Source organism: Pseudomyrmex gracilis, unplaced genomic scaffold, assembly GCF_002006095.1.
Source record: "Pseudomyrmex gracilis isolate BER0280 unplaced genomic scaffold, ASM200609v1 scaffold_8, whole genome shotgun sequence".
NCBI lineage: Eukaryota > Metazoa > Arthropoda > Insecta > Hymenoptera > Formicidae > Pseudomyrmex > Pseudomyrmex gracilis.
In genome coordinates, this window is record NW_018020592.1 from 640,228 (window position 1) to 666,007 (window position 25,780).

The following is a 25,780-nucleotide window of genomic DNA, read 5'->3' on the forward strand; positions in this document are numbered from 1 at the left end:
GTTTGCATATGAGGTAGGTTTGCGCGATGTTTTTTTTTTTTTTTTTTTTTTTTTTTTTTTTTTTTTTTTTTTTTTTTTTTTTTTTTTTTTTTTTTTTTTTTTTGAGGAAGACAAAGCGTGTCCACTGAAGTCTACGCTTTTTACGAGTCCGTGTAACGTACTCAGTCGTCCGCGCTACCGTGTGGAAAAAATTTGTATTGTGCAATCGAAATATCTAGTTTTTAGATTCGATATCGCGAAAGCGCGAGTGTTGTTGAAAAACTAACAATTAGCCGACGTTAGAAGCGCCTGAGAAAATATTCCCTCACTCTGAGCAACCTGAGATTTCTCTCTCTCTTTCTCTCTCTCTCTCTCTTTCATGCGTGTTTTAATAACGCGAGCAATGTCTCGTGCGCAAATCGCGCACAGACTTTTCTCTCCGTCCGATCGTTCGATCGCACTGTGTATCGCTGCAGCAACTTTCGCTCATTCATTGTTCATACTTTTGTACTGTGCACTCGTACTTTCGTCGACGTTTTCACGGAGCGGGGTATCTCCCCGTCAGAAGCCATTATTGTCCATTATCTCTGGCGCTCTTCGTGCAGAACTCTGTTCGTTCTCTCAGTCAATACAAATTGATACGAGAATCTCTTGCGGAAGACCGCGGAATCAAACCACGAAGTAATCGCGAGCTTCCTCGTTTTTTTTTGTTTTTGTTTTTGTTTTTGTTTTGTTTTGTTTTCTCGTCGGGAAATAATATTCCTCCTGAAAGAACACGTTCTGTAGTGTCTGTGTCAAGCTCGTTTCATTGCAATCGCGCGCAATCGGCACTCGGGTCGAGAATAAAAGCGGTTTATATCAAAAAGTGTTGTTTGTAATCTCAACGCCTTATATGGCGCTACTATAAATGCGCTACAAAAGCTGAACTATGACCGGATGCAGGAGACACATGTGCTCGGCACCGCGTATCGGAAGACGATTCACGCTGAAGTGACGGACCATTTCCGGTATGTTCTCGAACGGCTTGCTGAACTGTCCCAAGATGTAGGCGTTCAGTTCTTCGTTCTTCTGAATGCGCATGTGCATGAAACCGCGAGCGCTTCTGCAAATCGCAACAAAGATAATTTTAGATCGGAAGGAGAAAGAAAAAAATTTATAAAATTTAGCAAGCATTGTGTTTTGTCGTATACCGCCCACACGCCACTTACTTCAAAGACAGAGAATAGTCTTGCTTGGTGGACTCGCTGTTCCTCACCAAGTAGCTTCCCTCTTGATGAACTCGCAGAAGACCCTCCGCCTCGACTCGCGTGATGGATCCGTGATACCACCTGCGCAGAGATTTTCTGATCAGAGAGTCGCGCATTTATTCGGCCGCGAAGTTGCAACGTAGCGGAAAGATTCCCGTCAAGAGGCCGCTTTCGCGAAGATTCAAAGGTGAACGAGGTACGAACTGGGGTAAGAGCGCGTAACCTTGAGATCGTTAACGAGATCATTAGAATAGCTCTCGAGTCAAAGTAAGCCCGCAACGTGCGCAAAAACGAAACGCGTCTCGAAAGGGAAACGACGAGCTTTATACCCTTCGCGTATTACGTACCCTTGTCTCTCCAGTGGAAGCTCGACATCGACGAGATCGGCCGATATCCGCGCGGCGTTGATCTCGAGCGGTAAGCCGAGACTCAGACCGCCTGGTTTCTTCGGCGCCAATTGTGCGACCGCGTTTCCGCCGCTCGTTCCCGCCGCGTTTCCACCGGCGTCCAGATTCAGAGTCATCTTGGGACGCGCCAGACCGCCGCCTGCAATGAGTCATCCGACGGTTAGACGTGGAGTCAGCCCAGTAAACAGCGATGATATATACCAGGCGAGTACATAGAGAAGTACGCCGGCAATCTCAGGCTTTTACGATTCCTTAATAATTGCTACACACATCAGAAATAAACTGAGATTTCCGTCGTCCGCGGAAAATTGTTGGCGGAACTGTTAACGTCGTTTTGTGTTTTCTCACTTCTTTTTGTTCTATCTTTATCTGAGACAATGCAAACTGATGGGAATTAGATCCGCGTCGATTGTGAAAAATAATTAAATTTAAATGTTTTGTCGAATAATATAAAAAAAAGCACATGTAGTTGTTAAATATTAGACTCTTAAGTGAAGCAATAATATGTGTGTAAAAAGAAGCAATATCGTAAAGAATGGTTCTTTAAAAGGAATTTTTATGCGTATCATTCGCGACAGTGGCAGAGATGCCGCGAGAAGCGTTTAGTTTTATTCAATTTTTTACAGTTACGTATTTTTCGCTTGATAATATCAGTGTCAGGAATTTCTGGCGAACGATAACGATCATTGAAGGACACTTCGCATCAAGGTAACGGCCGTGCGTACACGGTAGGGAACTAATTTCATTTGTTGGCGCAATCTCTTAGCGGTTGACTCCTCGGACGGTACATGACGCAGGTACAACAAAATTGCTCTGACAGGTGTAACGTCGAGTTAGCCTCTTTTGCGGCTTTATATGCACGAGGAGAACCCTAAAGTGCTCCCTGTCTGCCCTACGTTTTAATATATATATATATATATACATATATATTACATAGAAATATAGAACGACTCAGGGAAATCAAATGAACAAAGAACAAATGATATAAAGTCCGATTAAAAAACTTTTAAAAAGCGGAGTAAAACAATTAGGCAAATTACATTTTGAAAAGAAATTTCTTGATAAATAAAAAATCTTTTAATTAGAATTAAGTTTGACTTCGTCTGTATAAAAATTTACTTGGATTTTGCAAGCGCTTTTCGTCGTAATATTTTTAATTAATTAAAATTATGTAAAATAAATATTATATTCTTTTGATTAAAAAAAAAGAGTCTTTTTGCCAAGAAAGATTGATTTTCGAATTTCGATAAATATTTCGAGCGTTCTGAAACATCCTGTATATACACGCGCATCAAATTACGGTGAGAGGAAAGGACCCGAGAAGGCAGTGGCCATTTCTCACGCGTCATTTCTATTCCATTCCTCTTCGCGAAACACACGTTTCGGGAATGGTTAAACATTAACAAGTGGCGAGCTTGGCTAGCGTTGCTACTCGACGAGATTGCGTGCGTCTGTATTATTAAATTCAATCCCGGCGATCGAGCAGATTTATCCGCTCGACTTTTCCCCCGCCCATCTTTTACCCTCGGCTGCGCGACGACGGTGTAAACGGTTTTTCCTCTCTTCTTTGTCTCTGCTCGGGAATGTTGTTCCCCTACTCTCTCGCGATCTCCAATCCAAGCCTTTGTACATCACCCTTACAAGTAATCTCTCGTCCTGACACTCATATCCTTATTTTCTCCCTTTTCCTCTTCAGACTGTTTTAATATCCGTCTCTGACGGAGATACATCTCAATCAATTTCTTCGCGGGCTTTCTTACCACCCGTGAGCTCTCGTGGGAAATGGGGGTAACGTCGAGATGCTGAGTATCGTATCGTAGGTACACGTCAAGGACACAAGTAAACCTTCTCCGTCGCAGATCGCATCTCGTCGCGGCGCCGCCTTGTATGTTTGTCTTTAAGACCCGCCGTCGCGCTGTGTGATCTTCCCCGAGAACGGTGTTTTTGAAGTGGTGCGCACACGAAGAAGAGAAAGAGAGAGATAGAGAGAGAGAGAGAGAGGCTTACTGTGATTGCGCGGCGATAGAGAATCGGAGGAGAGAAACAACGTGGAGAAGACAGAGACGAAAAATATTTCTTCGGCGCGTGACACGCGCCGCAAGCGTCGCTGCGGGGACGTCTCCGGGGAAATTTCTGGTCACGAATAACGAGAGAAGATGGAGACGCGCGGGGAAATCTCAACTTCGTGCGCGAACGCACGTCGCGTCACGTCACGGAACTTTTAATTTCGCGCGAAAATCAGGACGTATTGACGACGCGCGTTCCGCCAAATGTCGAGACGGACTTCTCGGGACGAGATGACGAGAGATCGCACAACCCTTCGCGTGCGCGCGCGCGCGCGCACGCACCAGCGATTTGTATTTATTGCCGGGCGGAGGAGATCGAGGGTTGTGGAAGCTCGGCGCAGAGATTTACGACGCCGGCGAATTTACGGCCTCGGGGAGTCGGCATGTCAAATGCGTTCTTGGAAAAGGAGTCAATGGCGATTCCATTGAGTGGCAAGACGCTATTAAATCGCGAACGCCTTTTATGACGGAGCAGTCACGAGCGCCGAACAACGTAACTTTTACGAGAGAGAGAACTCGGCAAAATGTAAACGCGCGGAATTGTAAGGATAAATACGCAAGAAGCTGCAAACTATACGAACTGCTGGAACGAGATTTCGTTCATGCGTTGTAACGTTATTTTGTCTCAAAATATTCTCGTTGAAAGTTTCCGATTTCACAAACTCTCTCGCGCATATAAAAGGATCGTAAATGAAAGAAGATCCCGAACGGAACGGCCTAGTCATGATGATTTCGCAATCTCGAGCTCGCGCGCGTCGTCTGCAGCTTATATCGGCGTATAACGTTATGAGAGAGATCTTCTCCGCGAGAGATTCTCTCTCCCTTTGCGAAGGAGAAACTCTCTGGCAATGGTGCCGAAATATCCGAACAACAGATGCGAAATACCGGGATAGGCCTTGGAGATTCTCGCCAACAGATGTTGCAGTTACACGCCCTTGAGCTCCTCCGTCCTCCCTCTGTCGACGAGCCCTTATCGACGCGGCGGCAAACACTTCGAACCTGCTCGGAATAGTTGATACGTTCGCGATCCTCATGAAATATGAAGTATACGATAGGCGTATGAGATGTTTCCGTCGGAAAGATTCTCGGAGTGATCCTGGTACAACAATTTGTCGGAGGATCAATGACACTTCGATTCGCGCTGCCTCCGCTGCCGTGATAGCATTTATTATTTACGAAATAGCTGTCTCACTGTCTCTTGAAACTTTCATCTTTTACGCCGGGAAATTCTATTTGTTAATCAAATCTCTTAATGGACTAGTTTGTCGACGACGATGGAAATGCATTTCACAATCTTAAATTTTAAAGGGTGAAAAAAGAAACGAGGGTGATCGCTAAAAAAAAAAAACCACGACGACATGTCGATGAAGCGCGACAGGGAGGGAAATTATTGAAACTTTCGATAGAAGTCGCGGATAATGATATCATAGTAGTTATTAGTTAGTTCTCTTTGTAGCTTTTGATCTTGATCGCATTTCACCCTCGTCAGTCGGCGGCGGTGGCTGCGACATGTAACAACCCTAAAAGGGATTTTACGGATGTTGCTTTCGGTGACCGCGTCTTGGGGAGAAGACAGAGACAACTTAATAAAATAACCGTGGCATAAGGAGGAAGACAGAGACCGTGAAAATAAAAAGTGCTTTGTTTTTCAGACTTAAGTGGTACAACATAAAATGCAAATTCAAGGAGACGCACTAAGATGCAACAAAGTTGAAAGTAATGCAATTAGAAATTTTATCTGATTTAAACCAGCGCTTAAATTCGCATTGTAATAACGAACCTAACCGACGCAAAGGGGTTTTGGTTTAATTATCGCGGTCGCGTGTTTCGTCGAGCGTAAAAAACGTTAAAGTGCTACTCGCTGAAACGCGCGCAAATAGAAAAATCTCGAGCGCGGACGCTCTGTCAGATGGGAGCAGCACTTCGCATCGCCGCAGCGGCATTTTGGATCGTTACCAAATGGATAACAGCAGACAGCGTCGCGACGCGTCGCGGTAGTGGCATCAGAGAAACGGTACGTGTCTGGGATTTTTAATCGACGCAAAGAGAAGGGCACGGTTAGCCCGGAGACAAGTCGTGTGTGGTTTTAGTTTACATTACGCGAGCGTCATCCGCGTGCAAAAAATCCACTCCGACGGATTTTTGGAAACGTTAGGGGTGCACAGAGTGGTGTGTGCAATTTGCATGCTCTTCTAAAATTCACGAGCTGGAAAAATGCGCGGGTACACACAGAGACACGCTCGTTAAAAATTCGCATTAGCAGAAAGCTATTGAATTAAAGCTCGAGCAGCATCAGCGCCGGTTTTATTTTGCTTCGTTAGCGCAAATGTAACGCGCTCTGTGATGAAATCGTCTCTTATATACACTACACACGCTTTTATCATATTTTACTATTTTATTCTATTTTATTTTTACTCTTTTAAATCTCACCAAGAGTCATGTGAACCAAGTATTCACGTTTTTGCCCGACAGCAAACTGTGTAAAAGTAGTCGTTACGCGAAACCACATTGCCGCAACATTTCACGAAATGAATTCACTTCTAGGCTCTAATGATGTGACAATCTTAAAATAAGGTCCCTAAACGTGACCATTTGGTCTGGCAGTTTGGCCGACCACCAAATGGTCAGTAGACCGGGAGCAGTGGGCAATGTTGACTAAAATCGTACGTGATTTGTGTCTATGATATAGCTGTGTAACGGTGAAATTGCGGATTCTTCGTTGGAGAGGCGGGGAAACGAAGTAAACAGGACGATTTGTGACAAAACCTTTCGGGGCCACGTCGAACTGCGCGAAAACGAACGGAATCACTTGCGGAATATCCGTTCCGCAAATCGCGAATGGCAATCTCTTATGTACAGAAATAAAGTTGAGTTCGCTCTGCCGATCTGATTGGGAATCTATCTATGGCGTAGTATTTGCGACGATCGCGGAAAAATAAAATGAAAGAATAAATATTGAAAGTGCATTATATTTTTTTCCGTCACATAAAATCAAATTTTCGAAAGAAAGATGATCTCGCGCGAACACTCGAGAACCACGAAACTACATCAGATTGATAATATTTCTTTCAACACGCCAGTTTTTTCTGTCCGCCAGTTTTGTTCTCAGTTTGGATGTTTATCTAGCGACAAAGTCAGTTTGTTCGCGACAAAAATACGCAGACAGCATTTTTCGCAATAAAAAACTGCTGAACCGCAACTTCGTGGTGAACAAAAAGCGCGACAATACCGGAAAAAAAAAAAAAAAAAACAACAAAACGACTCTGATGTAAGTTACACTCGACAACTTTGGTCGTAAAACAACCGGAAGAAATCTCGTGTACTCTTCTTCTGCCGTCTGGCAGAACCTACACGCAACGAGTAGTACCAGATATCTAGAGCTTTTTTGTGCTTCCCTCTTCCCTCCTCTTCAGCCACGCTAACGATCGCCGTGAATCTCACGTTTGTCGGCCATTAAAATGGCCTACGCGCCAAGACAGATCTGTTTCTCCAGATTGCGAGTATCAATTTTTTTTTCCTTCCCGAGCGCGACCTGATGTAACAATCGCGTGTATCGCAATAACGGCAGTGTAGTCACGATATTTATTACTTTTACTCGAATTCGTTTTGTTCGAGACATATTTTTGATCAATATTAAAATTTCACTCGGCAAGTTCGCGGACGATAATGTCGCGCGAAACGAACGTTTCAACGACGACGACGGCGTGTAAAAAAAAAAAAAAAAAAGACGGAAAAGAGACAGTGCAAACTTGCTGCAAGTAGGGCGTAATATTTCCGATACTTTCAATACGCGCCTGTTATCTTCCTGGCTGACACGTGGCTTGTACACATCGACGTTGGTTATAAAACACGCGCGATGAATCCATCCGTGTATAGGAAGCACGGAAAGAGCGGAACGACGCAGCGGCTTTAGGCTTTCTATGAGCTCCGTCTCTCTCTCTCTCTCTCTCTCTCTTTCTCGCCTCTAGCGCGAGTCGATAGCTTTCACCTGAAGGCACAACGTGCGAACTGTTCTTCTTCCGGGATTTTAACGCTACCGTAAGTCGAAGGAAATGCGCAGTGAGAAAAAATCTGATTCTTTTTAACACTTTGAAAAAAAATAGAAAGCAGTAACTCTAAGCTAGTCATGTAATTAATTACAATAGAAAACGCAAAAACAAGCTTTTGGTTGCAACAACAAATTGTTTACAATAAAAACGTAACTAAAACGGTAACGACAATTCGTTTCGCTCAATTAGTGACAATATCAACAAACAGAGAATTACGGACAAAATTCAGCCGGCAAGAAGCAAATCGTCTCATCGGTCAAGATGGCTTATCGTGATCGACGACCTGTTCGCGCATTCGACAAACCAATAAGCCAACGCGCAAAGCCGAAGGAAAGCCGATCGATCAACCCGCGACGAGAGAGAGTTCTCCCTGAAAAGGTAATTGTCGACAAGTGAACGCGCGTAAAAAGTGTATATCTTGGGAGAAATCTGGCTCCGATCACGTGCTAACGCACTCGCCCCCGTTTTCTCCTTACGTTTTCTCCCCCTGTTCAAAACGTAATTTACGAATCCGGGCATCCGTCAAGCGGAAAAAAAGTATTACAGTTCTCGATCCGCTCGCAGCTGACTGCCAAATACTGCGAGATATTGCGACGAGAGAAGAATCTGTTCCGCATCATTTACGAGAAATGATCGAAGCAAATTTTTTCGCACAAATCGCAAATATAATTTTTTTTATTTTCGTTTGCGGAAGAACGAACCTCTGCTTGGTAAATATTTCAATTCGAACTTGACACTAAAGTCAGAGCGGAATTATAATTAGAGAGCGCGCAAAATGTTTCATATTCATTGAATTTTCCAAGAGCTGCGAGCGTACGTGCAACGTATTGCAATCATGCACGTTGCATGCAGGTTTTACTGTTGTTTTCATTGCGCCCATAGAGCTGCATGCAGAGAATCGCGCGCGCGCGCGCGCGCGTACGATAGAGGAAGAGAGAGAGAATTTTATTGTCTCTCGGTGCACACTCAGCGGTACGAAAAATGCGTCATCGGGAAATGTTCGGCCAGCCGTGATCGAAGTAGTTCGTATGTACATAGGTACGCAGTGCGACAACTGCACTTTCGTTATCTGGAAAACGGAAACGAGACCGACCGGCGGCGTGGGTACGTCCCCGGTACACACGTGCACATTCAGCGCGGGCGCATTCATGTATTTATTCGCGCGTTGATTAAACCTCCGTTCAGACGACGGCTATTTATTCATATTTTCGACGTACGAGATAGTTGCTCAGAGAGCGGTTGCAACCGAGTGACGTGCGACTGGGCTTTTATCAATGTGATCGAGTGCGCGCTGTGCGCTTCATTCTCGATTTGTTTCGCGTCGCGTCTCATTGACGTGCGCCAAATTGATGCGCATACATATACATCGCACATATACATACATCTCGCGATGACACAGAGATAATGAAGAAACGAAGTTTTGTGTGAAAAACATTACTCTTAAATATATCACGTGTCTTTTTTGCGTAAAAAAAAGCACAACATAAAACGAATATCGGCGCGTAGAATTGTGTAAATTGCGCGCGTTTCTTTATTCTTTTAATTATATATCGAATCACGGGATATTTTGTCGACTGCAGTAGCGGGAGAACAGAATGATTTATCCCCTAATAACGTTGAAGCCCCACGAGTGATAATCGTCGTGCATTAAATCAGCCGAACAACGACGTTGAAGCGAGTCGTCGAGCTTTAGAGAGAAAGAGAGAGAAGAAGAGAGAGAGAGAAAGAAAGAGAAAACTCGAGACCTCGTAATTGATTAAATAAATCCGCGTCGGCGTATTTCACGTGCGACGAATCACTCGTCGCCGGTCACCGAGCGCTTTTTTTTTTTTTTTTTGCTCGCTCCGAGAACGCGAGAAAAAGAACAGGTTTCCAAGGACCCGTAACTTCCAGCAAAACGGATTTACCGGTCATTCCGTGCCTTTATTGACATTCGAGCGACGATAAAAATAGACACTCGCTTTTTTTTCCCGGTCGCCCACGTTTTCCGTGTTCCTTCTCCCCGCCTGGCTCCGACCCCAGTAGGTCCATACATCAGCACAGCCGCGCACGGACTCGGATCTTGGTGTACTGTCATTTACCTCCTACCCGCTCGCCCTCCAGGTCGACGCTGTGCGCGCCGTAGGCGGTTGCGCGCGGCGCGAAAGCTCGTTCTCGAAGCATTAGAGCTTTCGCAATTTGGGCACTGGGAGGGTAGACGACGCGCGTTCAAACTCCCATCAGGTCGGGACGATAGAGCTTCGGGGGATAACACAAAGAGAGAGAGAGAGAAAGAGAGAGAGAGAGAGAGAAAGAGAGAGAGAGAAAGAGAGAGAGAGAGGGTGCACCGATGCGACAGTGGCAGCGGCTTAATCATCCGACTAATTCCGAGCGCTTCGCGGTGCGCGCGCTCCTACGTACGTGTGTGCGGTTTGCACATCGGTCCAGATCCACTCCGCGACCGATAAATTATTGATGTCTCATCATTCGTACTATTAATGCGATCTGAATTACACGTTTCCCAGTTACTTCGATGCTACTTGATATATTGTGATCGCTTAGCATCGGCAATTATACCACTAATTATACCTATCATGGGTTTACATCTATCGCACAAATGGCGACATTGTCTAAGTTAAAAATAAAGATTCGTTGTGTATGATTATTTTAATTATTTAATTAGTAATTATTTAATTAAATACTTTTTAATCACTTAATGCTTTTTAATCACGTAGAGATATGATCTCTATATGTATATGGGCGTTCTTCTATTACACGGTAACATTTTATACGCGCTTGATAGCTTTCTGAATTATTGATATTTACGTTAATATCAATTAACAAAATTACATCCGTTAAAAATAACGTATTCAAAAATAGAAAAATGAAGTGAGACGTCAAGACGCGTTTGACAAAGAAACGTGTGCTTGCGATAAATACACAGCTGTATTGGGTGGCTAAGTAAAGCTTAGAGAGCTTAACGATGTTAGCTGTTGTCTGGAAGGTTCATAACGATCAGCATCAAATTACGGTAGGATCCCTCGTTCCTGATGAGTACTTAGCTTTACCTCGAAGTGCCGAAAGTACTGTTTTTATCGCTTTAATGGACTAGACGTTCGATTAAAGAAGAAGGTAAGCCCCGCGGTTTCCCGTTTAATAATCTTCGAAAAAGCAATTTGATGAAAATATCGATTTTTGGTCGTAAAACACAATGTTTGTCTGTCGTATTTGTTTTACACACACGTATCTCGAAGAATAAAAACTAAAAAAATAATTTAAAAAAAACATAGTAAAATAAAATATTTTACTAACACGATTGTTCCGAGAAAAAATCACATTTGTTCCGTGGAATTGTAAAACTTCATATTTATAAAAATTGAACAATTACGACAACTTACCAAATAAAGATGGTGGTTCCACGTCGCGTACCGAGAGACTGGACGACGCCTGAGACGCGCTGGACTCAGTGCTCTGAGTGCATCTGAGACGCTTTCTGAGTTTCGGCATGTCGAAGGGCAGATCCCTCAGATCGACACTGGTCGCGCTACCGGATGTAGTGGCGTCCTGTTGCATCAACAGCCGTCTTCTCCGTAGCTTCGGCATATCGAAAGGCAAATCCGAGAGTTCCGGCTCGTTGTCCACGAGATTGATGTTGTCCAGCTGCGGCTTCAACAAGTGAAAACCGAACGGTTTGCACTTGATGCCGGCGCGCGACTCGATCGAGATACCGCTGTCCGATCCCTGGATCTCGGCATCTCCCGAGGATGACGACTGCAAGGCCAGATTAATGAGATTCTTGTTCTGCGGCGTGCGTCTCTTCTTGAAGGACGTGTCCATAGGCGAGGTGACGGCGTTCGTGTTGCTCGCGTTCGTGTTATTGCTCGCGGCAATCATCACGTTCTCCGTCGTGACGTTCTCCTCGGGCGAGGCTTTCTGCGAGTTGTTGTTGCGATTGTTGTCCGAGGTCTCGGAGGCCGGCTCCTGCGAAGATTTGTCGGAGATCGGCGAGAGAATGTGCAGCTTCGTGGCGTGATGAGTCAGAAAGCCGGGCAGTGATGGTTGTTGGTGGTGATGGTAGCAGTTGGTGCCACCGCTGTCGGAACTGTGAGAGCTCAGCGATCTGGTGCTGTGCCGACTGTCCGAGCTGCTGGTCGATCGGTTGCCCTCGCTCGTGCTGCTGCGAATTGACTCCATGCTGCCTCCGCTGCTGCTGGTCGCCATGCTCTCGGTGCTTGAATAGCCAGCGCGACGTCTCGAGCTGCGCAGCTTGAACTCCAGAAGACCGGCGTCTCTTCGCGGTCGCGCAATGAGATCGCTCTCCGCCTCGTGGGGCCTGCCCTTGAATTCCCTGATCGGTCTGCTCTCGCGAATCAGGCTGCGCGGTCGTTGCCTCTCCTCCCGAGGCCTGTCCTTGAACTCCAGTATGAGCTCCTTGTCGAATCGACGGCCCGAAGAGTCAATGTTCTCTTGAACGAAAGTCTTCGGTCGGCTCTTGATCTCGAGGATGCTGCCTTCGCTGCTCTGCGGCGAATCCTTGGCACGCAACGACGATTTCACCGGCAATCTCATATCCTTCAGACGGGGATGATCGGGTTGCGAGGGTAGATTCGGCGCGCTGCGAATATTCAGCAGCAAGTTGTCGCGGTTGCCGTGAAATTTGGCGGGTAGGGGGGCGGTCGACGGCGGCGACGGCGTGTAATCGCGCGCTGAGAGTCTCGGCGATCCGGTTTTCTCATCGCTCGAGTTGATCTGGAGGGACTCGATATCCTGGGACAGAGTAGAAATATTGTCTGGCTGTTGCTGCGGCTGTTGCGGCTGCTGTTGCGGCTGCTGTTGCTGCTGCTGCTGCTGCTGCGAATGCTGTTGCTGCTGCTGTTGCTGCTGCTGCAAGCGGCTCGGAATCGGTTTTGGGCGGAGAAGTACGACTTTGCGTCGATGATCCTTGCTGGACTGCGACTGGCCGGCGTAAGGAAGTTGTTGCTGATGCTGCTGCTTCGGCGTGTCCGTCGACGAACTCGTTCTACTTGTTAGCGCGGCGTTGCTACTTCGCATCTGATCCAAATTAGAACAAACCAAAATTTATCGTATATATATTTCTACAAAGAACAGTCTAAAGTATTTTTTAAGAGATAAAATCTGAATGATTTCGATGATTTTAATTTTTTGCGTATATTGTTCAGACAATCAATATATTTGTTTTCAAAATAAAAAAAATTTTGAAAAAAACTTTGTGTTTACGTACCTGGGAGTGCAACACCGCGTGATTGGTGACCCGATCGAAATCGTCGAGGTCATCGTCGGAGCGATTGACCTTGCAATCGAAGGCCGTCTCGTAGAGGTGACGCTGCCTGGCCATTCCTTCCTCGTCTTCGTCCTCGAGCTCCGCGTCTTCCTCTTCTTCCTCGTCCTCACCCTCCACGTCGTCTTCGTCTTCAACGAGTATCGGTTGCGGGTCTATCCTCCGCGTACGTCGTAACTTGCGCACTTGATGCCGCGTCACTTGCGGCTGCCGTCGTTCTAACTCATCCTCCTCCTCCTCGGGCGATGCAACGCAGGTACAAACGGCAGTGGGCAGATCATGACTCAGCAGTCGATGTGGAGGCATGAGGGTGTGATCCCACTCGGTGATGATGCACGACGAGAGGATCTCGCTTCTGGCTGGGACAGCATGCTCGTTCCCCGATGTGGGGCTTACCAGATGATCCTGACTCTGATAATGAGGCGGCGGTGGCGGCGGCGGTGGCGGATACTGCGGCTGCTGTTGCTGCTGATATCGTTGCTGGGTCGCGTACGAACCCCCATCACCCGCTACCGAATTCCTCTTCGGTATGCCGGGTGTGCGCGAACGTTCGCCCGGCACATCGAGGCTGACGCTTTTCCGATATCTGCTCGGCTGCGATTTGGACAGTTGTTCCGGAACCTTGAAGAGATCGCCGTAGTAGTACGGTGACGGATGACGTACCGGTTGACTGAGCTCGGTCGGTGATTGATCCGCGAGATGTACCAGCGCCACGCAATCTACCAGCAGACCGTCGGTGGAAACTAAAGTATCTCGATCTGCAGACGGTGCGCGGATCGAGGAAGAAGCGTAGACGCTGTTCTTTCGTTTCCTGACACTGATTATTCGACCCTCCTCGTCATCCTCGCAGGACGAGCCGGATGCTGACGGATCTGAAAGGGTTAATAAAAGTCGTGAACAATTAACATCGATTTAATTATGTGTAATTTCATGTTCAATTTTTTTTATCTCGATTATGTTACTTATAACAATTCCTGTCTGCAGTCCGAAGTATCAGAATTCGTTACGACAGGAACGCGGTGAGAGATTCATCGGCCGTGAGCGAGGGGATTCGAGTGATTTACGCGTGAAAAAAAAAAAGATGTCCTAACCATACAAAAATCCACTTTTCAGGGACGAGAACCCCCCGAAAAACGGCGCGAAATTTTCATAATCGTCCTGTTGTAAGGAGAGCGCGGAGGGGACGGCGAAGAAAGAGCACGAAAAAGCTCACGGGGAAAGCGAAATTGCCTTGAAATGGCAGCCTCGTCTCCTTAAAAATCACTTCCTCCGTCCGTAGGATATTACCGTAATGGTTTCTGGTCGCCTTGCTTGATGCAAGGGCAGGATCTTCTGTCCCGCAAGGGGCTACCCCTTTTCCTCATCCTCGTTGTATTCGACCCGTTCGTCTAATGTCTCTTTAGGCTTTACGATCGTGTCAGGGCCATTCGCGACACAGCAACACAAGAACAGAGAGAGAAAGAGAGGGAAAAGAAAAGTCGAACAGATGAGGAAGCGCGAAATTACGCAGACACCCGGTACATTATATAGGCAGTGTACACATGCGGAATAGACGAAAGGACTGAAGATAATGGGCACATTATGCTCGGCCGGAGGGTCCCACGCTGAAATCCTTCCACGCGTTCCCTCCCGTCTTATAGAAGGGTGGCAAAAGCGGAGACGCGCCATAAACCACGCTGGTCGCTGCTTTTGACAGGAGTCGCCTCGGATATATACGAGCGGAACTACGAGCCGTACAAGGGAAGAAAGAAAAAAAAAATGATTATCGGAAGCCGCGCTGCTGGTCCATCACCTTGTCTAGCCAGACACAAAGACACGAAAGCGGTATCAGGATGCGGATATCGACCGCTCGTTGCTGAATGTGCACAACGGATGGTCTTTGCAAGCTCTCTTCGCCGCTGGGTAATAATTTGTGTGCGCGTGTATGTGCGCGTTTTCGATTGATCTCTCTATGCAGTGTATGTATACAATATGCTGTGCACACTGTCTGTTATAATTAATTATTTAACGCATATGGATTACATTTTAACATTAAATCTGTCGTTGAACGTATTAAATTTTATTTACTTAGCCGTGAATTATTTTAATAAAAGCTATCGGCCTACCAACTTTGCAAAGCGACATAATTTTCCAGGCCAGATAATTCTGCATAATAAATAGATAGATTTGCAATTGTGGGATGCGCGCACACGTGCAAAACGTAATATGTAAAATAACATGTTACGTGTGTAATTACGTAATTTCCAGTCCGTCAATCTCAGTGCAAACTTTCTCGTACAACAACAAATGCGATAAAATCACATTATTACACATTGTAATTAAATTTCATCTCTATGAATAACTAGAAGAAACAATTGCAACGCAACGCGCGCATTCTCGCATTTTCGCGTATTACGGCCTGTCGGACAAAATCTGAATGAGAATCGATAAAGCGGCAGGATATCCCTAATTTCCGGCGCATTTCACTATCCGGGTGTGGGAGAGAGTGGGGGGAAGAGGATTTAAACTTCATTTTCCATGATCAAATATAAAGGAGCGGCGCTTGGGGATTCGCGAAGCGCGAAATGGGGATATTAATTCCTGGACAATGAATTCAGAGCGAATTATCGTCGCGACCCGCTCGAGTCGTCGTAGCCGTGAAACGAAGACTCGAGAGACGCCACGCACGCGCGCGTAGGCCGATTTCCTTTTCAACCTCTTCTCTGTCCCTGAATTCGCGCATTCTTGGCAGCGAGTGACAAACGGCGGATACGAAGAACCGTCGGAAGAAATGGTCCCTGCGAAACCAGACGTTGTCTACGTATTCAAACTTTCACAAAGGAATCGCGGGGAGAAAGAGAGAGAGAAAAAGAGGGAGAAGGGAGAAAAAGAGAGAGAGAGAGAGAGAGGAGGACGAGAGAAACGACTGATGACCCGCCTCCGCCGCGAGGGATGAAAAACGGCGCGAGGTTCCATTACCTTTTCTTTTCACCTGAAGCCACTTCCACGGCGACTTTGTTCGAACTTTTTCACTGTTTAAACTTTTTAAATATTCAAAAGAGAAAAAGTGCGTGGCGCCGCGCATTTGGGATTATGCTGCGCAAGATATCCGCAAGAATTAATAATAAAGATACAATATCGGAGCGTGTTTTAACGTCTGAAAAAGGAATGCTAACGAGGGAGCGCAATATCGCTTTGCCTACGCGCGCCGGTGATGTAATATCACGATAAAGTTATATATAAGAGAAATAAGCGGAGAGAGAGAGGAGGCGTATACGCGATAGCCGCGGGAAAACCGAAATACAGAGGAAGATGGAAGCGAAAGATCGAAGAAAGTGTATGAATATGTATTTACATCTGTTTCGTCTCGCGTACAATTCGAACAAGAATTCGTGGAGAATTTGAGCTCTCTCAGGGGGCGGGGGAGGGGGAGAGGGAGAAGAGAGCAAACATATTAAAAGACTCGCAATAAGCGAGAAAACGATATTTGCGTTCGTTTCAATATTTGAAACAATGCGGAATGAAGAATGTGAAATTAATGAAAAAAAAAAAAAGAAAAAATCTTCTCTTTGTTTCAAGAAATTGAATGAGGGAGTTTTGTGTTTTCTGTATTGCGCGGAAGATATGCGGAATTCGCGTTTGTTGTTCGCGATATTATTTTATGATGCACCCAATTGCGTCGCTCGGCGTCGAGTCCGATTATTCGCTTGCAACCGGGAAAAATTGCAACCGGCAGCATGGCCGCGCGTTCTCGAACGCGCGCATGCACAAAAGCACGCGCGTTGGCGTGTCGCCAAATTGCAGCGATATTGATTACCGATCGATAATCAGATTTGCGAGATATCTGTCCGGGGAGAATATCGCGCAGACTCTATGCGCGCGAAAGAGAAAGGGAGAGGAAAGAGCAGGAGGCTAGAAAGAGAGTTCATGATCGACCGGTTCGATTAAATTGGATCGGACATGTGTGGATTTGAAAAACGCGCAACGGTGCGTGAGACGCGAGTGCGAGAATTGCATCGATGATTAAAAGAACCGAGTTATTGGTTCAACAATTAGGGAAATTCCTTTCCCTCTAATTACGTTGAGCAAATCTGACAATTTGTCGCGGCTAGAATTAATAGAAACAGAGAGAGAGAGAGAGTGTGTGTTTAATTATTGTATACGCGAGAGAGAAAATACAATCGAACGTCATGAATAATTAAAGCTCGTGTAAATGAACGAAAAATGATAGTAACGTATGCTAACGAGAGTGTCTGCCGGTAAACGGCTAATTATATTACAACACAATCGGACGAGTAGATGAGTCAGTAACGGATACTACATGCAAAATGAGTGATCGAGTGACAGAAAATGAAAGAGGGTAGTACTGTGGATGCGGAGTTAGGGTCGACGATACACGGCAGGCGGCGACGGCGGCGGCGGGTGATGCCCACCCTAATGAATCTATTACGGCCGGTGAGCGACAACCCTCGCCTAGCAATCACTACAGATAACACGAAACGCTGTCGCGCGCATCCTGTTTACACAGGTCTGTAGATAACGGAGATGAACGCGCAAAGCGATGTACGTTAGAACTACGTTGCATAGATTCTCACTTGGAAACTATACGAAAGAAACTCGCGCTCGCCAAAGTTTGTTATCCGTTATTAATTAAGATTGGCAGTTAACGATGTTACACGATTGCAATCAACTTTTGATTAGAAACGTTTACCAAGTCATTGCACTCTCTACGTGTGTATACACGAATGTGACCTATAACAAGCCGCTATCAAAAATCGTTTATAAACTCCGCAACACAATGGCGCGCGCATGACTATCATTCAATTTAAACATCTGCGAATAATTGAATATCCGATGTATGAGCTTAGTTCGACTCGATAATTATCATTTCCATCAATCATTAATCAATAGCCTCGCGAAGCTTTCAACCCCCGTAAATAGCGTCGTTAAATGAAATTGCGCGCGTATCGATTATGTTATACAATGTGTATATAAATAAATCGTAAAATTGAACAATTAACCGTGCAACAATGCGCAGTCAGTAAAGAAAGAAATGTATTACGTCATAAAGTTAGCGGAATATATATATATATATTTCGGACTAAATTTCGATGGTAGTTGTAGAATCGCATACGATCTCTCTCTGTATAGTATATATATCGCAAACCGCAAACCCCGTGCCACGGGTAATCGCAGATAATCATACCGCAATCAGAGTATTCTATTTCAAGGAAAGCTCATTCCAAGTGGACGTTCTAACCATTTCAACCCCGTTGGTAACACGAACCTTATTTCACCGGCTATTCCGTCTCGAGATTACGTTCTCAGTTATGTGATAATCCGGAGCACGTGACTTCATCCCCGACCGCAATAGTCACGAGTCGTTTGCGCAATCACGTTTTTGTTTCCGCGATTGACGGCGACCGTGTATAAGGAAGACGAGCGAGAGAATTTCGAGAAAAACTTTATTACACATATATGGAGAAGAAAAGGGTCGCGGAGAGACCGCGAGAAAGCTCGGGAGCTACTTCGCTCCTCTTTTTATTGGATATTGTCCTCGCAAAACATGAGAGGCGCGACGCCGGTGAGTCTGCGGGATACGTGGATTGTGTCGGGATTGTATCGTCTTTCACGAGGAGAGAAAAAAAAAGGGGGATAAGAGAGGAGTAAAAGACTGGGGGGGTATAAGAAGGGCTGTGCAATTGCCCGACTCCTTCGGACGGGATATCGCCGCGCCGTGTTTCGGGACGTTTCACGAAGCGGCTAAAGATTACGGGGTCGAGCCGGACGGGCGATGAAACGAGAGCCAATCTCGGTTATTGGCTCCGTCGCGCCGGGATCCGCACTTACGGCCGCGAAGTTGGCCGCAGTATCTCGTCGCGATATGTGTCAAGGATCACGGCAGGATAACGCGCAGCTATATTATAAAGAAAGATGAGCGCAACGCATCAGAAGATTACGAAACACGTCGCGCAATATACATTAGGCTGGTGAAAATTGATAAGACTTTTATGTCTCTTAAAAGGAGTGATTTATTAGTCAACTAATTAATTAGTGGTTTTATCTGGTAGTATCTTTTTCGTTTACGGTTTATATTACGTCACGATGAAGATCGTTACACGACAAAGATTCGAAGATAAGACAGTTATAAGGCGGGCGCGTGTCTTTGTAGAGAAGAAAAGTGTACCTATCGTCTCGAGATTATTAGACCTCGTTCCTTTTTCGTTCGTGGCAGAAAGAGAAGCTACTAACGAGCTGAATTTATCAGGGCAGCGATTACAAGCTGTCACTACAAAGGGAATGAGATATCAGAGGTAGAAGAGACGGACGGGTAACTTTGAAAAGAAGTTTCTGTTTTTTTCAGAAATTAGCTATCACACACAGACACGCGCACCTTTTTTTCCGAACGTGTACACACACGCATAATCGAAATGATTGGAGCGACGTGATCCTGATTGCGCGGGGCGTGGGACGAACGAGATACGCAGATCTCCGTCTCCTTCTTTCGCTCGGAAGCGCGGCTCTTCCTTTGATTACTTTCACCAGAGAGACCACTGTTTAAAGCCGATAGTGCTGAATCGAGACATGCTTGTCACGTTTTTCAGAGTGCTTGTCTTCTTCATTCACGATGCGATCGTCTATTACGTTAAAAATTTTACGCCGCGCAAACTTTTGATAACTTTTCAATAGTTTTGCGCCGAGAATATAGGGGTTTTAACGTAATATTTCTCAAATATTTTTCCAAGAGGAGAGAAAAACGTGTTTCGTCGAAATTGATCAAAAATCCGTCTCACGCAATCTCTCGTCTATTAAGAGATTTTGTGTACAGCTCGGTGTATGAAATGACGTTTATTCAAACATATACGGGACACGCAAAAAGCGGTATAACCCTAAATCCACTTACGCCTCGGTTGATCCTCGACAGGCGATTTCGCTCCTCGTTAAGAGCGACTATACGCGGATCCAGCTCCGCGTCGTTAGAGTTTCGATTGATTTTATTGGCAATAAAATCAATGTTTGGGCTCGTCGGGAAAGGGTTTTGCGGCAGCAAAGAGAGGGTCCGCGGAGGGTGGAAGAAAGGGTGATGAGGGGGTGGCTCAAAGCTGTCGCTCACGGGAGCTGGAGCGCACGCAACGCGCGGCGTTCGCGGATTATTCGCTTCCCTGTCGGTAGACATTGCGCAATTGAAATCTACGTCGGTGGTTGCACGCGGGCACAATCGTTTGCGGCAGAAGAGGGACGTGCTCGGGCGCATGGAGGTAAACCCTCCGCCCTCTCCCCCGAGAGAGAGGAGTTTCGAAACGTGTTCGAAACCTGTTCATCCATTTCAAGTGCTCCCACACCGACCGCGCCGAATCCCACCCTTTTTATGGACTCTTCGAATTAATCTCGTGTCGCAAGTTTACTTTTGCTCTCGAATTCAATCTTACGTTTCACCGCTGTTCATCGCGCGGCGGCGGCGGTGGCGGCGGCGGCAGCGGTTCATCCAGTTAACGAGAATCCGCGTGTGTATTTCCGGGTGCGAATTTGATCAACCGAGATTTGCGTACCACCTCGCGCGTTTGCGAGGAAATTTTATTTCATTTTTTTTTTTTTTTCAGAGAACTGTTGGTTGAAATTCGAATCGCCGGGACAAATTATAAAAAAGCGAAAACTGCAAACATTTGAATATTCCGCCGTGATATTGCATTGAAACATTTAATTGCAAATGCCGGTGGGGTGGTTGTAACTTGTAATTGTTATCTCTCTCAAGTTGCATATGTTGAGCGAATTATCTCTCACTGGGAGTCTCACGGGGATTCTCGCCGAAAATTTCGGCAGTTTATTCGGGAGAGATAAGCGATCTTCGCCCAAGTAGGAAGACTTCTTGCGCGCGACAGAGAAGAACGTCTGACACAGAGATTAGGCTAAAGCGCGCGCGAAATTGTCTCGCTACGATATGCAAATCGCGGCATAAATGCTAATTGTAATTGCCCATGAAATGAATTCAAGGGCCTCCCTCTCTCTCTCTCTCTCTCTGGCGATGGGGTTCGTGGTTCTCCTCGTACTTTAAAAGCGACCTTTGCCCTCCTCGTTGTCTGGCAAGTATCGAGCGACAAAACTAGCGACGAAACGTCATTTAAAAGTTTTCCATCAGACTGACTCGCCTCCCATAACGCTATTTTTTTCGTGTCGATGAACAAAGTAAACTCCGTCAAAAAAAACCCGCGCGCGCAAAGAGAAAGCATTAATTTGTTTGCGTATCTCTCGTAAAATCACTTTTCATTCGTTCGTTGTTTAAACACGAGCGGGGACATTTGAAAAAAGTTAATTGCCAGAAAGAGAAGGTCAAAAACCCAATTGGAAGAGAGTTTCACGGTAAATGCGAAAGGGTTGCAACACGCTAATTCGTTTACGGGTACGTGTATCGCTACAACAATAGAACAATAGCGAGTCAGGCAGTTTTCCAGACGAAACTTAATAACGCGCCCGCGCAGAGCCAGAGAGCTACCGATCGTCTTTCTGATAAAAATCGCGCGGTCAAAGGCTTTTCTTTTCTTTCGCTTTGCCGACGCGACCGTCCCGAGGCGCGAAGCGCCGTTGTTTCCGTTGTGCACACGGAAAAACTCTCCGAGGTTCGACGCGCGCGCGACGGTAACGCTCGAATTTAGTCCCGCGAAATTGCATTGGGGGATTAAGATCTCGCCTCGAGAGATATATCCGAGCACGTATTTGCCGTTGGAACGAGTCGGAAACCATGTCGTTGACAGTTTGTAAATGATCTAGTTTGCGACGCGAGAAAGTGAGAGATATATAGGGATAGGGAGGGCGGGCGCGTTCCAAAGAGAACGGGGCGAAAAGGGAAATGACGATGGGAGACAGAGAGAACGAGGAATCGTGAGAACACAGGAGATCTCTGAGAGAGGCGCGAGTACGATCTTGTTGACTATTCATCTTCGTGATGATCGCACAACAAACTTTCGAGCCATTTGCGCGCGCAAAGCGAAACCATTCGGAATTCTCTGCGGTGCGAAGCAGCTTATTCGATTCGCGCCGCTCATTTAAACTGTCAGAAACACGCGTTCATTCATTCGCGCCGCGTTTTGAACAACGAAAAGTCAGACGTGTCACGCTCGCGAAAAGCTTCCGTCTCGCGCTAATCCGGCGCTTTGCTTCTCTCACACGGATATAAATTTCCTCTAACTGATACGTAAATTAGGTATACGTTTGAGAGAGCTCTTGACCGGCGCTTGATGAACACCGGACCCCGCCTTCTCCCGCTTCGGACGAAGGACAAACCGACGGAACCGGCTTGACATTTGCATACGATGAACCCGCACGGGCGTTAACTGCTCGGGGACGCGGAACGAGCTACAAGTCACCTGGTACCAGTAATTGAAATGAGGGTAACTTCGAAGAGGGGTCGTCGCACGAACAAACGAGGAAACCCCGAAAGTTTCTTCGACGTACACGGTGTGATCGTGCGGCACCGAACGCGATTAAAATTTTTATTAGCACACGTGTGTTAGCAGACCGTGCGCAGCAAATAGAGATACCGAAGTTACCGATTAAATGCGAAAACTGAAGTTGTCTACGGAAAAAAAAAAAAAAAAAACAAAGTGCGATTCAATTAGGCGAACAAATTAATTTTCTAGGAAATAGTTCTCGCGCGCGCGCGCGCCGCACAACTCATTACCTCGGTAATCGGTCGTGTATTTAATTACGATACTATACGCACGCAGCAAAGCGTTTCTACGGTGGTAAAAGACGAGAGGTTTCTGAGAGAATGAAACACGGTTAATAAGTGGAACGGCGCTGTGTAAAATACGGGGCAGAACAAGCGCGCGCGCAGGCTAAAATGCCTCTTGAAACTTTACGGACTATGAAAGCGAAATGAGAACGAGCGAACGGGGGATGAGAGACAAGAGAGGAGTGGGAAGTTTAATTAAATATCACACGACATGTTATGGTGGGCGGTGCACGGCCGCGTGTGGTGTCGATGGCAAGAGCAACGTCGGGGACAGGTCTGCGAAAAGCCGAAAAGTTCGTGGCAACGAGCAACGTACCCCTCAGCGACGAACAAGTCGGGGATGTCGCGTCGTCGCCGGAAGTCAACGGAGAGAGCGGCGAGCCGTCCAGACATTTAAGCGTCATCGGTATTCCCTTTTATAAAGCGGCCAGTCTGGAAAATTCCATTCAGTCGCAACCCTCGCGCTTGCTCGCGCGCGCTTCTCTTGTATTCGCTTATCCTTCTCCTTCTTCCCCAAGCATCAACGTTGCTCTGGTGATTCAATTCTCGCGAAAGGAGGAGCGGCATTCCTCGAACTATACACGCGGACGACAATTTACTTTTAATCTCATAATGTTACCGTGTCCCGAAATCCCGGCTGCGATGATTTCCCGGGAGCGAGCTGCCGGGATAAAAACGAATATTCGAGACACAGCCGGACGACACAAAGGAAATTAAAGTAAGAAGTTAAACCCCTTTGTGTGCTTGACAAGCGAGACGGAATATAAAACACATATACAATATTTACTGAAGTAAGCTCCGATGCTAATGGCGGAGCATATTAGCCGGGAAAGCAGAAGTCGAATCTCACCATCGCGCAACGAACTTCCCTTCGAGTCTTTGCACAAGCGTTGATCCTTGCCACACGGCCACACTTGCCACGAGATGACTCGCGAATTAAAAGCCCATGAATATGGTAAGGATGCAAATTCTGCCGGTGTTTACTCGGGATCAGTGTTACATGGCAATCTGCATACTCGAGCGTTGGAATACCCGGACTGTCGCGCGAGCGCGCGCGCGCGACGAGGGTTGCGGAATCAGTTCTCGCCCGTGTCGACTCGCTCGGAGATCGTATCGTTGAAGACGAGAGCGCGTGTGGGAGGTTAATCACGTGCCGCAAGCATTCCTTCGCCGAGGATGGAATTTAATCTGTATAACGCTTTGTTAGTACGTCTCTTCAAAGTTTCGCTTGCCGCGTCGTCATCGAGATAACAGGTTTTTTTTTTTTTCACCGAATCCGACCGCGGAGGGCGTTTTCCGCCCGGAATCGAACGGAGTATCGTTCCGCAATCGAAAAAGAGACGATCCTCCCCCTCCCCTATTTCGTTCGTCCCCGTCGATTAATCCGTTAGCTCCACTCGCGCACCGACCTGTGCGTACCGTTCAATTATCGAGGGCGCTCCTCTCCCCTCACTTATACCCGGGCGCTAACTGAGTTGTTACCTCGATAATTCGTTACGACGTAGTATCGGTCGTAACGCCTGTGGGCCCTCGCCACATTAATTTGCGGCCTGGCATGAGAATTTCCGCTTAGCTGCATTATATCCCGGAACTTATCGCACACACTATCAATAATCAATCAGCGTAGATTCCGAGAGAGAGAGAGAGAACATTCTGCGCGCCCGAATATTAATCTCCTCGCACGCGAAGCGAGATTGCGCGCGTACTTTGCGAAATACCTTCGAGATTATTTTTTCGCTTTAATTAAGATTAATGGCGTAATGAAAATTTCAGACACACACACACACACACACATACACACACACATATATATATATATATTAAAAGAACGTAAGTTTGGAAGTTCAGAAGAGCTCTGTTTAAATTCTAAGGATAATACATTTCCCTCGTCTCTGTTATTCGTGTTAAACGCTTCGTGAAATTTCTCTGCTTTATAAACGAAGAGAAATGCACGCTCATCTCGTCCATTGCGCAACCCAGTTACAATGTGTTACGTGCGCATATAACCCGGTCGGAATTATATTATTCCTTGCATTATTTCGACACGACTAGAGAGACTCACCCGTATAAGGTCGACAGTAGTTGCGATTTGCTCGGCCGTAAATCGCCGACAACGACGACGCCGCTCCCGGTTCCACGTACGCCTTGCTCTTGCTGTCTCTAGGGTCGCTGTATTGTTCTACAATCTCGACTTCCGCCTGCAAACAGAACGCAGATTGTTTCCTTTAGTGAGAACCACCTTCTCGTGAAAGACGCTCCGCGTCGCGTCGGATCGATTTACATTGCGGTAATGTGTTCTCTTTCTTCGTTTAAAAAAAAAAAAAGAAAAAAACATAATAACGTTAGAGACAAACGACGTGCGACATCGTCATATTGGTTACGAACTGAAAACAACGCTAATTTGGCGCGGTTTTCCAGATCGATGTTGCTCGCGTGCGCGGCAACAGTCGACTTCGGTCCCGTAGGGAGAATTTCTTCGGCAAAGGGAGTTTATCGTCGGGAGTTAAATCGCTCGCTCGCTCTCTCGCGCTGGGTGTGCGCGGCATCGTTTCCTGGTCCTGAATGCGGCCAATTGCGATAATACCGTTGCCAGGACTCTCGAGAGGCCAACACGTTTCCTCTCCTATCCACCTAAACGATGATCGTTATTTCGTGAGAAAACAACCGCTGTGGCAATTCGTTCCCTCCCTCCCTCCCGTCCGTGTGCACCCGGCGGATTAATAAGCGCGTCGGTGCTCGAATAATCAGCCAGATGACGGCGAACATTAATATCCTGTCGTTGCGCGGGGATCGCAACGTAAATGAACGCGAAATGCAGAGTGCGAATCACACGTTATATTCGACCTCCGATAATCCCCCGTCCTCGGAAAAAAAAAAAAAAAAACGACGAGAAAAAGTAACAGGAAGAAATTTCCCTTGACTAAATTCAATCTACCGCAATCTGGAACGAAGGCAAAGGGGTTTCCCGCGTATTTCCTGCGCGCGGAAGCCGTTTTCACTCGCCCGCCGCGATTACACGATCGGTGCTTCGCCGATATTAGCGAC

At 46.4% G+C, this 25,780-nt stretch overlaps 1 protein-coding gene across 3 annotated transcripts in view; it reads right to left on the minus strand.

Moving 5' to 3' along the window:
* Window positions 1-74: 74 nt before the first annotated feature.
* LOC109861128 (transcription activator MSS11) overlaps window positions 75-25,780 on the minus strand; it is a 131,717-nt gene continuing 106,011 nt past the window's right edge. For all 3 annotated transcript variants that reach the window (XM_020440652.1, XM_020440648.1, XM_020440646.1), the window contains 6 exons: window positions 24,798-24,933; window positions 12,970-13,898; window positions 11,126-12,779; window positions 1,574-1,772; window positions 1,188-1,307; window positions 75-1,081 (listed from right to left, as the gene is read on the minus strand). In XM_020440652.1, coding sequence (XP_020296241.1) covers window positions 892-1,081; window positions 1,188-1,307; window positions 1,574-1,772; window positions 11,126-12,779; window positions 12,970-13,332 — 2,526 coding nt within the window. In that variant the 5' untranslated portion in view covers window positions 13,333-13,898; window positions 24,798-24,933 and the 3' untranslated portion in view covers window positions 75-891. The remainder of the gene's footprint in view (window positions 1,082-1,187; window positions 1,308-1,573; window positions 1,773-11,125; window positions 12,780-12,969; window positions 13,899-24,797; window positions 24,934-25,780) is intronic.